General features: G+C 33.1%; 1 protein-coding gene across 1 annotated transcript; it reads right to left on the bottom strand.

Moving 5' to 3' along the window:
* Nucleotides 1–1,025: 1,025 nt before the first annotated feature.
* On the bottom strand, nt 1,026–15,374 carry LOC113375649. Its single transcript, XM_026615578.1, has 14 exons — nt 15,306–15,374; nt 14,773–14,854; nt 14,405–14,568; nt 14,175–14,334; nt 14,005–14,109; nt 6,559–6,592; nt 6,429–6,500; nt 6,261–6,333; nt 5,477–5,502; nt 5,294–5,414; nt 5,124–5,195; nt 3,743–3,815; nt 1,385–1,599; nt 1,026–1,179 (listed from the first exon to the last, which is right to left on the bottom strand). Exons 1-14 carry the CDS (start codon nt 15,372–15,374, stop codon nt 1,036–1,038), a joined length of 1,410 nt encoding a protein of 469 aa, XP_026471363.1. The 3' UTR covers nt 1,026–1,035.
* Nucleotides 15,375–16,945: the final 1,571 nt, after the last annotated feature.

Below are 16,945 nucleotides of genomic sequence, written 5' to 3'. Positions count from 1 at the left end.
AACTGACTACTAAATCGCAAGAATCAGCACAAACCCATAAAACTCGTTCTTAACAAAACTATCAAATGTCTATATACTAAATGTGTATTACCATACCTTTCAATTACTATCCGATCCGCCGCTCGTGACTTCTAAGGGTGCTCCATTTTTCTTGCATCACAAAATATTTCTTGCACAACTAACTACATTATTTATATAGCACTCACTTCTTTTTTTTGCCATTTGTTTTCACTAGAATCCCATAAAGAACTAAGGCGCCTTCAATAAGTGCTGACAGGTCGCCATGTTGTGCAACTTCAGAGTTTTCGATCGGTGAACAGTAGCGCCACAAAGGGCGCCAATTTCAAATTTGAATTTTGACTAAATGATATATGCAAATTGTTATAACTTATTTTCACATTTGTAACGCATTGCAAATATAATAAGTATTGAAGTAAAACTTTTTTGTTGTTGTATGAGATGGCATTTAAGTAAAAATAAATACATCATATAACAATTTTTAATAACGTTCATCAGTAATATGGTAACACTCGTGATGCACACATTTATTAGTGTCAACCATTATACACATTTATATCATAATGATAAATTATATATTTATAATAGCATTAAAAATATGTATAATATTTACAAACAATAATGTAATTAAAGTCATACTTCGGATATGACATTGTCGGTTTGTCATTGTAATTAGCATTTAAAAATAAACCTTCATTAAAGAAATGAAGTAATTGCTGATTAATAAATTCACACAGTAAACTTGTAACAAATAAATAGTTTATTTATAGCATAGATGTCCATTATAAAGTATATATGTATAGAAATGATACAAACCTACACAAACTATTCTTGATAAAACGCATATTATTATTGCTCCTATTATTTTTTTACAGACAGAGGAATACCTTGAAATTAAATTAATAACAAAAATATGCACATACTTTAATTATTTAATAAAAAAAAAACTTTCTGTTTAGTTTTACAATTGCGTTCGACTTTCAACACTAAAGAGCACTTATATATATTTTTTTAAAATCATTTCCTCTCGTTCAACCATTTTGCAACACTGTCTTTGTTAACTTTTAACCATTTTATATTATTGGAAACAGTTTCCAGGGCTTGTTTCCGATCAGCAGCTCCTGCTCCGGCCTCCGGAAATTTGGCAAAGAAGTCATTCATCTGAAAAATTAAATTTTAATTCGGGACATTTTTTTGGTTTTTGTCAAATAACTCAAATACTTTATATAAAACCACCCCTTTTCAATTACACAGGGTGAAACTAGATAAAATTTACAACATTTCCTAGGTCACACTTTTATACACTCCGATATAAAAATTTTGAATAAATGATAATTTTGTATCATCTTTTATATCGTCTTTTTACCTCTTTCAGCCTATCCTCAGTAGTAAATCTGTCGGTAACAGATGGAATAAGTCTGCCCAAATTTCTTTCCCCCAATCCGAACCTGTCGATCATTTTTTGCCAATTGTCCTGGACGTATTTCCAGGTTGCATCAGTACTTAAAGGATTTGCAGAAATCGAGGACATGCATTTGAAATAATCCTGCCCTCGAACGTTTTCTTCTAGCCAGGCCAAATCTGTATACCTGGGGAGGAAAAAATTGATAAAAATTAATAAAAATGAGATGAAAATTAGATAAAAATTAGATAAAAATAGTATAGAAAGGTCATTTTTTGTGCAAAAAGTTTTTTGAAGTTTTGACTAAATATTTAAATAAATGAATGTATATACTCTAGTACAAAATTATTATTTAAAACCTCTTTTTAGTCAAGAAGGATCTTCTGAGCTAATATATACAACAAAGATTTCAAAATTCGTTAAAAATAATTTAAAATTAAATGAAATGGTAATTTTGATACTAATAATTTTTTTTGAAGTTTAAGCTATTTATTTAAGTTAAAAATGTTTATTTTAGTATATATTTGTTAGTTAAAATCGCTTTTTATACATATATTATTATCGCGTTTTGATATTTCTGAAGTCGATTTAAAGTAGACTTTGAAAAATTCATAAAAAATATTTGCAACTTAGTAAAGGCTAAGTTTTCAGAACTATATATTATTTTGAGGTTTTAACTAAATATTTAGAATAAAAAATATATATACTTTAGTACAAATTTATGACTTAAAATCGTTTTTTATTTAAAATGTCACGAGTAAATTTAAGAAGCAGATAAATCCAATAAAGTTTAAAAATCGTTAAAAATTATTTATATTTAACGAAAAGCATAACTAATAGTGTGAGGGATATTTTTAAGGTTTTAACTAAATATATAAATATTAAAATATATAGACCAAGACCAAGACCGAGACCGAGGAGACCGAGACCGAGGAGACCGAGACCGAGGAGACCGAGACCGAGACCAAGACCGAGACCAAGACCGAGACCGAGGAGACCGAGACCGAGGAGACCGAGACCGAGGAGACCGAGACCGAGGAGACCAAGACCGAGACCGAGACCGAGACCAAGACCGAGACCGAGGAGACCGAAACCGAGACCAAGACCGAGGAGTCCAAGACCGAGGAGTCCAAGACCGAGGAGTCCAAGACCGAGGAGTCCAAGACCGAGGAGACCGAGACCGAGGAGACCGAGACCAAGACCGAGACCGAGGAGACCGAGACCGAGGAGACCGAGACCGAGGAGACCGAGACCGAGGAGACCAAGACCGAGACCGAGACCGAGACCAAGACCGAGACCGAGGAGACCGAAACCGAGACCAAGACCGAGGAGTCCAAGACCGAGGAGTCCAAGACCGAGGAGTCCAAGACCGAGGTGTCCAAGACCGAGGAGACCGAGACCGAGACCGAGGAGACCGAGACCAAGACCGAGACCAAGACCGAGACCGAGGAGACCGAGACCGAGACCAAGACCGAGGAGACCGAGACCAAGACCGAGACAAGACCGAGACCGAGACCATGTCCAAGACCGAGGAGACCGAGACCGAGACCGAGACCAAGACCGAGACCAAGACCGAGACGAAGACCGAGACCAAGGCCGAGACCAAGACCGAGACTAAGACCGAGACCAAGACCGAGACCGAGGAGACCGAGACCGAGACCGAGACCGAGACCAAGACCGAGACCGAGACCGAGACCGAGACCAGACCAAGACTGAGCAGACCGAGACCGAGACCGAGACCGAGACCAAGACCGAGACCAAGACCGAGACCAAGACCGAGACCAAGACCGAGACCAAGACCGAGACCAAGACCGAGACCAAGACCAAGACCGAGACCAAGACCGAGACCAAGACCGAGACCGAGGAGACCGAGACCAAGACTGAGACCGAGGAGACCGAGACCGAGACCAAGACCGAGGAGACCGAGGAGACCGAGACCGAGACCGAGACCGAGACCGAGACCGAGACCGAGACCGAGACCGAGACCGAGACCGAGACCGAGACCGAGACCGAGACCGAGACCGAGACCAAGACCGAGGAAACCGAGACCGAGACCAAGACCGAGGAGACCGAGACCGAGACCAAGACCGAGGAGACTGAGACCGAGACCAAGACCAAGACCGAGGAGACCGAGACCAAGACTGAGACCAAGACCGAGACCGAGACCAAGACCGAGACCAAGACCGAGACCAAGACCGAGACCAAGACCGAGACCGAGGAGACCGAGACCGAGACCGAGACCAAGACCGAGGAGACCAAACCGAGACCAAGACCAAGACCGAGACCAAGACCGAGACCAAGACCGAGACCGCGGAGACTTACCGTTTGATTGACTAGAGTCGATAAAGTCTGTTGGGTTGATGATAGCAGTTGGTTCATTAGTGGAGAATTGAACCTGCAATAAAAAAAACAAAAGGTTAGAAAACATCTTTTAAAATGTTTGTGAAAGGATACATACAGCTTGATAGATACTTGATATGAGCTTACTTACGTTTGATTGACTAGAGTCGATAAAGTCGGTTGGGCTGATGATAGCAGTGGATACAGTAGTGGAGAATTGAACCTGAAATAAAAAAACATAAGGTTAGAATACACATATCGAAATGTTTGAGAAAGGATACAAGACCAAGACCAAGACCGAGGAGACCGAGACCGAGGAGACCGAGACCGAGACCAAGACCGAGACCGAGGAGACCGAGACCGAGGAGACCGAGACCAAGACCGAGACCAAGACCGAGACCGAGACCAAGACCGAGACCGAGACCAAGACCAAGACCGAGACCGAGACCAAGACCGAGTAGACCGAGACCAAGACCAAGACTGAGGAGACCGAGACCAAGACCGAGGAGACCGAGAAGACCGAGACCGAGACCAAGACCAAGACCGAGGAGACCGAGACCGAGACCGAGGAGACTGAGACCGAGACCGAGGAGACCGAGGAGACCGAACCGAGACCAAGACCGAGGAGACCGAGACCAAGACCAAGACCAAGACCGAGGCCGAGACCAAGACCGAGACCAAAACCAAGACCGAGACCGAAGTGACCAAGACCGAGACCGAGACCGAGACCAAGACCAAGACCGAGGAGACCGAGACCGAGACCAAGACCAAGACCGAGGAGACCAAGACCGAGGAGACCGAGACCGAGGAGACCGAGACCGAGGAGACCGAGACCGAGACCGAGACCGAGACCGAGACCGAGGAGACCGAGACCGAGACCGAGAAGACCGAGACCAAGACCGAGGAGACCAAGACCGAGACCAAGACCGAGACCGAGACCAAGACCGAGACCGAGACCAAGACCGAGGAGACCGAGACAAGACCGAGACCAAGACCGAGACCAAGACCGAGACCAAGACCGAGACCAAGACCGAGACCAAGACCGAGACCAAGACCGAGATCAAGACCGAGACCAAGACCGAGACCAAGACCGAGACCAAGACCGAGACCAAGACCGAGACCAAGACCGAGACCAAGACCGAGACCAAGACCGAGACCGAGACCGAGACCGAGACCGAGACCGCGGAGACTTACCGTTTGATTGACTAGAGTCGGTAAAGTCTGTTGGGTTGATGATAGCATTTGGTTCATTAGTGGAGAATTGAACCTGTTATAAAAAAAACAAAAGGTTAGAAAACATCTTTTAAAATGTTTGAGAAAGAATACATACAGCCTGATAGATACTTGATATGAGCTTACTTACGTTTGATTGACTAGAGTCGATAAAGTCGGTTGGGCTGATGATAGCAGTGGGTTCAGTAGTGGAGAATTGAACCTGAAATAAAAAAAAAACAAAATGTTAGAAAACATCTTTTAAAATGTTTGAGAAAGGATACATACAGCCTGATAGATACTTGATATGAGCTTACTTACGTTTGATTGACTAGAGTCGATAAAGTCTGTTGGGTTGATGATAGCAGTTGGTTCATTAGTGTGGAATTGCAGGTTCAATTGATAATCTTCTCTTTTAGAGAAGGTTATCAGTCTGGAACTTCTTCAGATTAGTCACAGTTGAATTAGAAGGATCTGAAAAAAAAAGAACATTAGTTATGTTACATGGATGAATACATAATTGATTTATCCTGAATATCATAATTGATATCATAATTGATATCACTATTGAATATCATAATTGATAGTATACATGATCGATGTATAATTAATTGATAAAATAAATCAAATATATACCTAGTTTTCATACGTTACTTGATAATTCCACTTCCTACAGTTTTCTTCAATTTGTACATTATGTGTTGATGTGACTTAGTCCGAATACTCAGAAATAAAATGTAATAATGTCACAACGGTTTACAATTCGCACTTGGTTGTACAGTTAAAACCAACAAGTCAAGACCAAGACCAAGACCAAGACCAGGGCAACAAGTTAAGACCAAGACCAAGACCAAGACCAAGACCAGGGAAACAAGTTAATACCAATACCAAGACCAAGACCAAGACCAGGAAAACAAGACCAAGACCAAGACCAGGGAAACAAGACCAAGACCAAGACCAGGGAAACAAGACCAAGACCAAGACCAAGACCAAGACCAGGGAAACAAGTTAATACCAAGACCAAGACCAAGACCAGGGAAACAAGTTAAGACCAAGACCAAGACCAAGACCAGGGCAACGAGTTAAGACCAAGACCAATACCAAGACCAAACCAGGGCAACAAGTTAAGACCAAGACCAATACCAAGACCAAGACCAAGACCAGGGCAACAAGTTAAGACCAAGACCAAGACCAATACCAAGACCAATATCAATACCAAGACCAAGACCAAGACCAGGGCAACAAGTTAAGACCAAGACCAAAGGCCTAAGTTAAGATATGAGTTTACTGTTGGATTGACCAGAGTTGATAAAGTCGGTTGAGTCGATGGTGGCAGTTGATTCAGTAGTGGAGAATTGAACCTGCAATAAAAAAACAAAAGGTTAGAATACATCTTTTAAAATGTTTGAGAAAGGATACATACAGCCTGATAAATACTTGATATGAGCTTACTTACGTTTGATTGACTAGAGTCGATAAAGTCGGTTGAGTCGATGGTGGCAGTTGATTCAGTAGTGGAGAATTGAACCTGCAATAAAAAAACAAGGTTAGAATACATCTTTTAGAGAAGGTTATCAGTGTGGAACTTCTTCAGATTAGTGACAGTTGAATTAGAAGGATCTGAAAAAAAAGAACATTAGTTATGTTACATAGATGAATACATAATTGATGATGTATCATTAATTGATAAAATAAATCAAATATATACCTAGTTTTCATACATTACTTGATAATTCCACTTCCTACAGTTTTCTTCAATTTGTACATTATGTGTTGATGTGACTTAGTCCGAATACTCAGAAATAAAATGTAATAATGTCACAACGGTTTACAATTCGCACTTGGATGTACAGAAAACGAATTTATGAATTGAAAGCAGTGATAAAAAGTGTAATGAATGATAATTACACATTGCATTATTTTAAATGATTCAAATGATTACATGATTATTGATTAAAAATAGAATAGATGGTTATTTTGTTAGTATTTGTTAGTGTTATTAAAACTAGAACTACGCATGCACTGTAATATATTAATCCATACGAAAGCTACCATGCAAGCAATCATTCGAATCATGAAATGCAAAGTCTTATTAAATTTGATATTTAATTCAATGATTAATTTTGTTTTAACATTTTCTTTGATTATCTAGGGTTTCTTAATTTTTTATATAAATCAAGTAAAATATTTAAAGCGCCGCATTCATCCAAAGTGCAATGACGTCGATGGCAAATTCAAATCTGCTGAGTGTTAAAAGGACATCAATGTAATTGCAAATCAATGATAAATGTACTTATTAACAAAATTCAATCAATAAAACTTATTGGTATTTTAACTTACTTTTAAGAATCTTCAGTATATTTTTCAGACAGCCTCAGAATGCTTCACACATCTTTGGAATATTTACTAAATGCTCGATATTTAATGAGACATGTCGCTTTTTCATTTGATGGCCACTAATCAAAATCACTTCTACAGTCTTAAAATGACAGTGATGATGTCAGATGAAAGCATTTGAAGAAATATAAAAACAATGTAAACTGTCTGAAAGCAGACAAAAAAAAATTAGGTCGATTGTTATGCAAATCTAATCAACATACCTTAAAGCAATATGACACTCAAACCTAGTTATTGTGTTAATGAATGAGTTTCCTCAGATTATTAACTTCAACCAATGAACACTAGATTTGTCAGGGTCCGACTGATTTCAATTGCAAAATTATTTCCAAAGCAGCTTCATTTTGCTTTCCAATACGAATAAAAACATTGTTCTGAACTTGTAAATTATAGAAAGAAGTATTAAATTGGAATGAACATCATTATAAATGCATTATTAAAATGATGCCGATGCTCAATATAAGAAATAGTAATATTTTTGTACTTCGGATACAATCTTCCATGATAAAATTTAAAACTTTAAAACAGACTGTATGATTAACAGACTCCACCTTTCTACATATAAGGTTTTTCTGATTTATCAAAGTGAAATATCATAATGAAATAAAATTTATTCCTTAATATTGAAGAATAAAAATAATTGTCTTTCAATAAGAAATTAAAATTTAAAAAATAATTAGAATAAAAAAATGGAATGTTGTGGATGGCTAAATGCTCCATGTAAGCGTGGCTAATAATAATCTAAAAAAAAACCTTTATCTCGAATAAATAATAATCCAATAAATATTAAGGCTTCTTGTTCAATAAGTCTTACCATCTATACCTACTACGATAAAGATAAAGATAAATAGAATTCATTATCAATTTTAAATAAAATCATCCCAAAAAATTAATGCACATACAAAATTATCAAATGACAATTGTATCAATCATTATTTCTTTATACTTAATAAAAAAAATCAAAATGCTTCGTATGAAATAAGCACGAGTGAGAAATCTTACACAGGTACAACCTAAGCTGTGAAATATTAAAACTTCTGATAAAACTTTAAACAAATTGTACTGTTCAATGATAACTGAACTATTTGAGAGTAATGATAAAGCAACCAAGTCTAATAAAAAGTAACAAATTTACAAAATGCTCACTTTCTAAATTATGTTTCATAAAGTCTTCCAGATTTCAAATTGTAAAGCTTAGCTTAGACAACTAAATAGTTTTGTGGGGATATCAAGCAGGCTGTTTTTGATTTGTAAAAAACAGTGGTACTTGTCATGTATATTTTTGATATCCAAATATTTTTATAGTCAATAAATTTGATATATTTTTTATGTTGGGAGTTTCTAATTTAATATATTGTCATAATCATTACAACTCTCACATTGGTGACTCACGACGATGGAGGTGAAGATAAAGGAGTTTAATTTTTCGAGGATTTAAGAAGAATTTGACGCAGCACCATAGTCACTGGTCTTCAGAGACGACCTATAAGGTACGTCCAGTTCAATCCATCATAGTTAACGTACTTACTATCTGGATCAGACTTCCGAGGTTACTCATTTGGTATACCCAGACCTCAGTGTCTATTGCTGACAGAAAAAATAATTTGGAGCCTGAACTTTTCATTGGAATGCAATTCAACGTCGGTGACAACGACGAGTCAAAACAAAATTTGACATAATTTATTGGATTCCACAATTCTGGACTCTTATGTCAAAGAAACCAATGATCCTGATTTGGATAAAGAGCCAACTTCTTTCTCTGATCGGAACTCATCAGATACGAATGCAACGCTTGCAGAAATGGAAACTGTACCCATAAATTATGCATTCTAAACATTTAGTAATTCTGATATAACTAATACCGATTACATCGAGGCTGAATCTTAGAAGTTCACCGACATCGAGGTACAGGAAATTTTCCACATTTTTTTTTTTTTAGTCAGAACCTTATGCAGAATATGGAGTTGATGGCAGGTCGAATCACCACATACGGTGGATCTGCTGACGAAAAATGGAAATTTGTAATTGACCAGTATTACAACACTGGTCTGCTATAATCTGCTTTCCCACCACATTTTTATAACGTGTTTCCCTGTATTTTCTTTTTAAACTGTGAGATCAACACTGGGCAGGGAGTGTGTGGGGATATCAAGCAGGCTGTTTTTGATTTGTAAAAAACAATGGTACTTGTCGTGTATATTTTTGATATCCAAATATTTTTATAGTCAATAAATTTGATATATTTTTATGTTGGGAGTTTCTAATTTAATATATTGTCATAATCATTACAACTCCCACAGTTTCATATGATATTTGAAATCAATCAGATGGATTGACTTGAGTAACATTACTCGACATAAATCGAGCACATGGTTAGTTGAAAATTAAATTTCAAAAAACACTAAATTATGATTCACAAAGTCGTCTAGGATTCTAAATGTCAGCTAAGTCGACTAAATATTATATTTAAAATTATCGGACAAGATACAGCTAGGGCACAAGATGAGTGATGGATCGAGTTGTGTAACATTACCCAAAAAAAATCAAGCACATGGTTAGTTAAACTATAAAAAGCATTTTGATTACATAATATCTTTGCTTTAAAATTCTTGAAAATGTAGTGATTGTATTCAAATGGAGTCTCCACGGACCCCTTTGTCAATTCTCCTGATCTAAAAATAAGATTGCGTAAGCATAAAGCAATGGCATTTTTTATTGAACGCTGATTTTATAGTAATATAACTTGGAAAATATTCTCGCCCGAAACATGAAGACACGAGGAATGATTTCAATCCCAATCTCCGATGTAATAATGTACGAGTAATGATGTAATGTTCTCGCCCGGCAAGTCCCAAAGGAAAGAATGAATTTTTTGGCGGCTTTTTTCGACATGAACCATAGATATATGCGAAGATGTGCTACTGCAGAGTGTGCAAGTAAATAAAATAAAAATTGTTTAAATAAAATAAAAATCGTTTAAATAAAATAAAAATCATTTAAATAAAATCGTCAAATAGTTCCAAATTTAAAATAAATAGTCAAATAATTTCAAATTTAAAATAAATAGTCAAATAGTTTCAAATTTAAAATAAATAGTCAATTTGTTTCAAATTTAAAATAAATAGTCAAATAGTTTCAAATTTAAAATAAATAGTCAAATAGTTTCAAATTTAAAATAAATAGTCAAATAGTTTCAAATTTAAAATAAATAGTCTGATAGTTTCAAATTTAAAATAAATAGTCTGATAGTTTCAAATTTAAAATAAATAGTCAAATAGTTTCAAATTTAAAATAAATAGTCAAATAGTTTCAAATTTAAAATAAATAGTCAAATAGTTTCAAATTTAAAATAAATAGTCAAATAGTTTCAAATTTAAAATAAATAGTTTCAAATTTAAAATAAATAGTCAAATAGTTTCAAATTTAAAAAAAAATAGTCAAATAGTTTCAAATTTAAAATAAATAGTCAAATAGTTTTAAATTTAAAATAAATAGTCAAATAGTTTCAAATTTAAAATAAATAGTCAAATAGTTTCAAATTTAAAATAAATAGTCAAATAGTTTCTAATTTAAAATAAATAGTCAAATAGTTTCAAATTTAAAATAAATAGTCAAATAGTTTCAAATTTAAAATAAATAGTCAAATAGTTTCAAATTTAAAATAAATGGTCAAAGAGTTTCAAATTTAAAATAAATACCCATGTAGAAATTAATATGGTCTGAATCTACGAGCAATATATAATCTACATTGGTCAAATTTGAAACCAGTATCGGCTGGTCATAAAAATTGAACATTTTTTATATTGAGGCCATATAGTTAAACCAATATTGGTCTATATTGACCAGACCACCTAATTAATTAATCCTGGCCAAATGAGTCTGGCAATTTGGAACCAATATCGCCTACCAATATTGATAAATATTGGTTTGTTGTAGCCTCATTAACATTGGTCATGAATTATTCTGGCTATTTATAACCAATGCATTTTTTATATACATTGGCTAGATTATTTTTATATAAAAAAATGCATTTTTACTTTAAATACTTTTATTTAATTTTTTTTTAAATACATAGCCCACAGATTTCTTCCATGAGGACTTTTAAGACTATTAAATTTATTTTACAATATGGATAACGAATAACATATATACAAAATTACAATGTATAGTAAAATTAATAATGCGCTTAACATAAAATTACATATAATACAAAATGTAACAAAATTATTTTTTTACAGAATAAGTTAAAATAATGATAAAATAATAATTTAGTTGCATGTTATTTTATAACGGTGTAACATTTAAACAAAAATATTATATTTGCTTTTAATATATTACAAAACAATTAATTCTATCGCTATGTATTTTTATGGAAAAACCTTGTATTGGAACAAATAAAGTATCACTCTAAATGAATTTTGGAAAGTAGATGTGCTTTCACATTTACGTTGATATGAAAATACTATTATTATTATTACAAAATGTTATGAGAAAGTGATAGGTAGGCTTGTTGTTGTACAAATCACTATTCTTGTTAACCGCAGCCATGATCAAAAGGTTTATATTTATGATTTCTTGCACTCCTTTCTATTTAACCAAAAAGTTTTTTCATGGCCGCACTAGAAGTGGCTTCCCCAGTCTTTGATAAATCTTCACAAAACTTTTTCAAAACCTGTCGTATGGGAAAGATTATTATCCAATAAATAGAGCACTGAAGTAAGAACTTTTTCTCCGAGGTGCACCCTTTGAGTGTAACTTAAGCCATCGAGACCCTGTTTGAAGAGCAGGTACTAATGTATTATTATTAAAAATTTTTTAAAAGTAAGTAAAAATGAGTAATAATATATGAAAGCACATAATTATAGTATTTGTTTCTTACCTGTTATAACCAATTTAAGATTGTTACAGTAGAAGCTTTGTTAGGCAAAACACTGTTTCCCATAGAAATATATGGCAATTGAATGAACTTGTTTTGTAATTTGTATTTTACCTGCAAGACATTCTAAATTTAAAAAAATATAACTAATTAATGGCAAAATACTACTAGAAGATGTTAGGTAGGTTTATTGTTGTACAAATCACTGTTCTTGTTAGCATCAACCATATTCGAAAAGTTTATATTTATGAATTCTTGCACTCCTTTCTAATTAACCAAAAAGTTTTTTATGGCGGCACTAGAAGTGGTTTTCCCAGTCTTTGATAAATCTCTACCAAACTTTTTCAAAACCTGTGGTGTGTGAAGGATTATTATCCAATAAATAGACCACTGAAGTAAGAACTTTTTCCCCGAGGTGCACTCTTTGAATGTAACTTGTGCAATCGAGGCTCTGTTTAAAGAACAGGTACAAATCCATTATTATTAAAAGATTTTCTAAAAGTAAGAATGAGTAATAATATATAAACGCACATAACTATAGTATTTGTTTCTCACCTGTTATAAGTAATTCAGAAATGTTTCAGTTCACAGTTGATTTCAGAACTATATCTGAGATTTATGATTACGAGGTTATGTTTTATGAGTTGTCATTTAAGTAATTCTAGTAATATATATATACTATATATATATATATATATATATATATATATATATATATATATAATTCTAATAATATATTTATATATATAAATACGTATATACTGAAATCTTTTATATTAGCAACTGTACAAATACACTTTAAATATATTACAACGATTATTTCTGCAAATATAACACGATAGTTTACAAACAAACACGGCTTGTTCATAGATTCGGCGCCATTTCAACGACGCGTCGGTATTAGGTTACAATACAAACTATTGTTTTATAATGCAAATTGAGGTTAAAATCTAGACAATATATAATAAATAAAGAATTGCAAAGTAATGCAAATTATTTAAAATGAGACATATATTGTATTCTATACTTTGTATAGTATATATATTCCGTAGAGAATTTTCAGATACCAATATCTCATCAGTTGAATCTTATCTTTATAAAGCAATCATTAAGACTTTTTATATTCCAAGCTTTTAAAGTGTCAGCTGAATATTTTAATTTTTTAATGTTCTTAGGTAGCATAATCTCCAATTTAATTTTAATAATCAAAACTTTATGTACCATGACACAGATATATTTCATTCATACAAAACACATTTTTATGAATGAAATATATGTCATGGTACAAATTATAATTTGTAACTTTATTTATTGTTGAAGAAATGGAGAAAGTATCAAAAAAAAGCCTGAAAAATTATTATTTAACACTTTGCACTTCAAGTGCAATGCTCACTTTAAGTATAAATAATTTGTAACTTTATTGTTAAAAAAATTGAGAAAGTATCAAACAAAGAAAAGCCTGAAAAATTATTATATAACACTTTGCACTTTAAGTGCAATGATCACAGTATGCATAAATAATTTGTAACTGTATTTATTGTGAGAAGGTATCACACAAAGAATAATGCTTGTCTTTAATAAATATAATAAAATAACAAACAAAAATTCATTTAAAAATTATATAATATCTTAGGCATTCCCACTGTTTAAGTCCTTTTGAAGAAGTCCTGTAATATGAATTTGTATTTTAGAACTCGTAGAGTAGGGTATAAAACTCTAAGACACATGGTATGGATAATAATTTTCTGCAACAACATACTGAATTTTTTGGCTCCATCCCAATCTCGTGATTGTGCCAGCACCGTGGAAATAGTTTTTATAATATCAGCATCCACTACTTCAGGGCACTTAATTCTGACAGCCTCTGCGAATGAATTTCAGAAATAAATTTCTGATGGAAGTTATTGAGAAATATTTTAGCAGACATACGAATAACAACACTGCATAATTTCAGTGCCGAAAAATCCAGCTTGTTTTTTCGGCCTTTTGAAGAATATTGCACAGCTACAGCCCTGCTAAATATCTTTTTCATAATAGTAACGACTGCTCCTCTCATATTATGCCCACCAAGTAAAGATAATTGGCCGATCTAGTACAAATTTTATATATGCTCACTTTTAGTATATACATATGCTATTTACAAAATTCAAACTTGTTACCAATTCCACAGCAACATCATCATTATTTAATTTCATCTCCATGTTTTGTACATCTGTAAGGCTTGCCATGGGCAGTTCAAAAGAAATGGTAATGCGATTATTAGAAGTTGCTGAATAATCTTGGTTTTGTGCCTCACATAGAGCAACATTTCCTGTTGCTCTTCCTTAATCTTTTTAATTTCATAGCATAATTTCCCAAATGCAATAGATAATTTATCTATAGATTCTTGCGAAGCTATAAATTTGGTTTTGTCTAAATTAATAAAGAAACATTTATAAAAGGACAAAACATCTACGCGTAAAAAAGCATATTTTTATAGAATTCAAACATTCAAATTATAATTTCAATATCAATCTATACTTATTACCTGTAGCATTGGTTGATGAACCTGGATTTGATTCTAAGGCTGAATTTGTTTCAGCCTCCTTGGCATATTTTTGTCCTACAGACTATAACGTAAAAATTTAATATACATTGAAACATATATAAATACAGCATTGAAATATTTTATATTTTCAAACTTACCTCCATTTCAAATATGAATATACAAATATAAAAAACACAATATATAAATTTTATATATATAATATATATAATACGAAATATAATAATATATAATAACAAAATTTGAGGTTATTCCTATGTAAACACACACAAAACACAATTTGACCACATGTGGCTGTACAATTGCGCGCAAATGTAATATTTGACATAGCTTGTGGAGTACGTTATATTATTACGTGAATTCATTATATATTATATATCATAGATTAATAAACATAATATGTTAAATTATAATAAATTAATATGCAGAGAAAATAATATAATTTCAAAAATATAGTCAAAAGTCAATATTCTTATTTTATCGATTATGAAACGCCAACGCAAAATCGAACGCACCTTCAAAGTTATGCCGTTGTTCTGTAGATGCGTGCCGGCTAGTGCACTATGCTGCAATTCAAAACACATGTGTTCAAATTTGTAGGAAATGTTGTAGAAATAAGTAGTGTTAACATATAGTTTTAACTTTTGTTGATTTTTTATATAAATATATATAAATATTATAATTATAATTATATAAATTTTATATATTGTGTTTTTTATATTCTTTTTTGTTTATTCATATATATATTTGAAATGGAGGTAAGTTTGAAAAATTTAAATTATTTTATTGTTGTTTTATACACACATACGTAGACATTAACATATATATATATATATATATATATATATATATATATATCTTATATATAAAAATGGATCGCAAAATGTGTTGGTAAGCGCATAACTCAACAACGCCTGGACCAATTTGGCCAATTCTTTTTTTAAAATGTTCGTTGAAGTCCAAGGATGGTTGTTACGGCGAAAAAAAACGAATAATTGCCGGGAAAACCCTAAAAACAGCCCTTTTCTTTTTTAATCGAGTAGGCAACGCAATTTGTAAAAAAAACAAAGATCTATGTCATGACATTTTGTGTAGTTTTTGATAATCTAATTTTGAATATTATATAATTATAATTTGATTAATAGAAATATCTTTCTATTAATCAAGCTATATTGGCAGCCAACAACATTGATGTAAATTAATTAAATTTCAAAATTCAAGAACAAATTACAGGCGAATCAGTTGATTCGGCAACTAACCAAGACGATCCACCGGAGTTTTTAAACTCGCTGGATTTGCTCGGATTGTCACCTCTAAATCTTCAATTATTATTATATTATTCATAATTATTATTATTCAAAGGATAGCATAAAGCAGAAGATGTTCTCGCACCATGCATCCCAATGCGTTTCCAGTGCGTTTATGGTATCATTAAGTGTTTGTGGTATTAATTTAGAAAACCCATGTTTCTCACATGGAAAATTGTATGTTGTTTGTTCCCGTATTGGAAAACCATCAGATTTGTTTGTCTATGCGCCAGGTAATCAAACAAAAAACATCGTTTATCACAAAGCACTACAATGAAAATTGAACTGATTTTTGAATTATGATTGACATTATTAAAATTATGTACTTACTTTTAAATGCAAATAGTGTTTTATTTAATTATTTTTAATTCACACCGAATTATTACCAGGGTGACGGTTCTGTTCAGGATAATTTTTTGCAAAGAATAGAAAAAAGGTAGGCACAAAACACCGCCACATTACAATATTTTTTGACAGGACGAAGTCTGTCGGGCCGGCTAGTATATATATATATATATATATATATATATATATATATATATATGATTTAATGAACATATTCAATTTTCACCTTATAGTCTGTACAAACAAGCTGGGATATTGTAGTATTTCAAGTAGATAATACTTGTTACCATGTGCCATCGTCTTGGGCTATAGATGATAATAAAACAAAGTATCTTTGGCCGAAGAATGTTAAGCATAGCAAATTAGAGAAGATGATAAATAACTGTGTGCTGGGCAACAGTTTATCATGCTCTGATGAGCTAGAGGCAAAATGTTTGAGGACTACTTCTTCATTAAAAAAAGCGAAGAAGTATGTAAAGAAGGCTGAAATTAATTCAGCCATA

The sequence above is a fragment of the Ctenocephalides felis genome, unplaced genomic scaffold (genome assembly GCF_003426905.1).
Source record: "Ctenocephalides felis isolate EL2017-DRISC unplaced genomic scaffold, ASM342690v1 CF-g0.4_SCAFFOLD_01886, whole genome shotgun sequence".
In the NCBI taxonomy this organism is placed as follows: Eukaryota; Metazoa; Arthropoda; class Insecta; order Siphonaptera; family Pulicidae; genus Ctenocephalides; species Ctenocephalides felis.
This window is presented reverse-complemented; position numbering and strand designations above follow the sequence as displayed.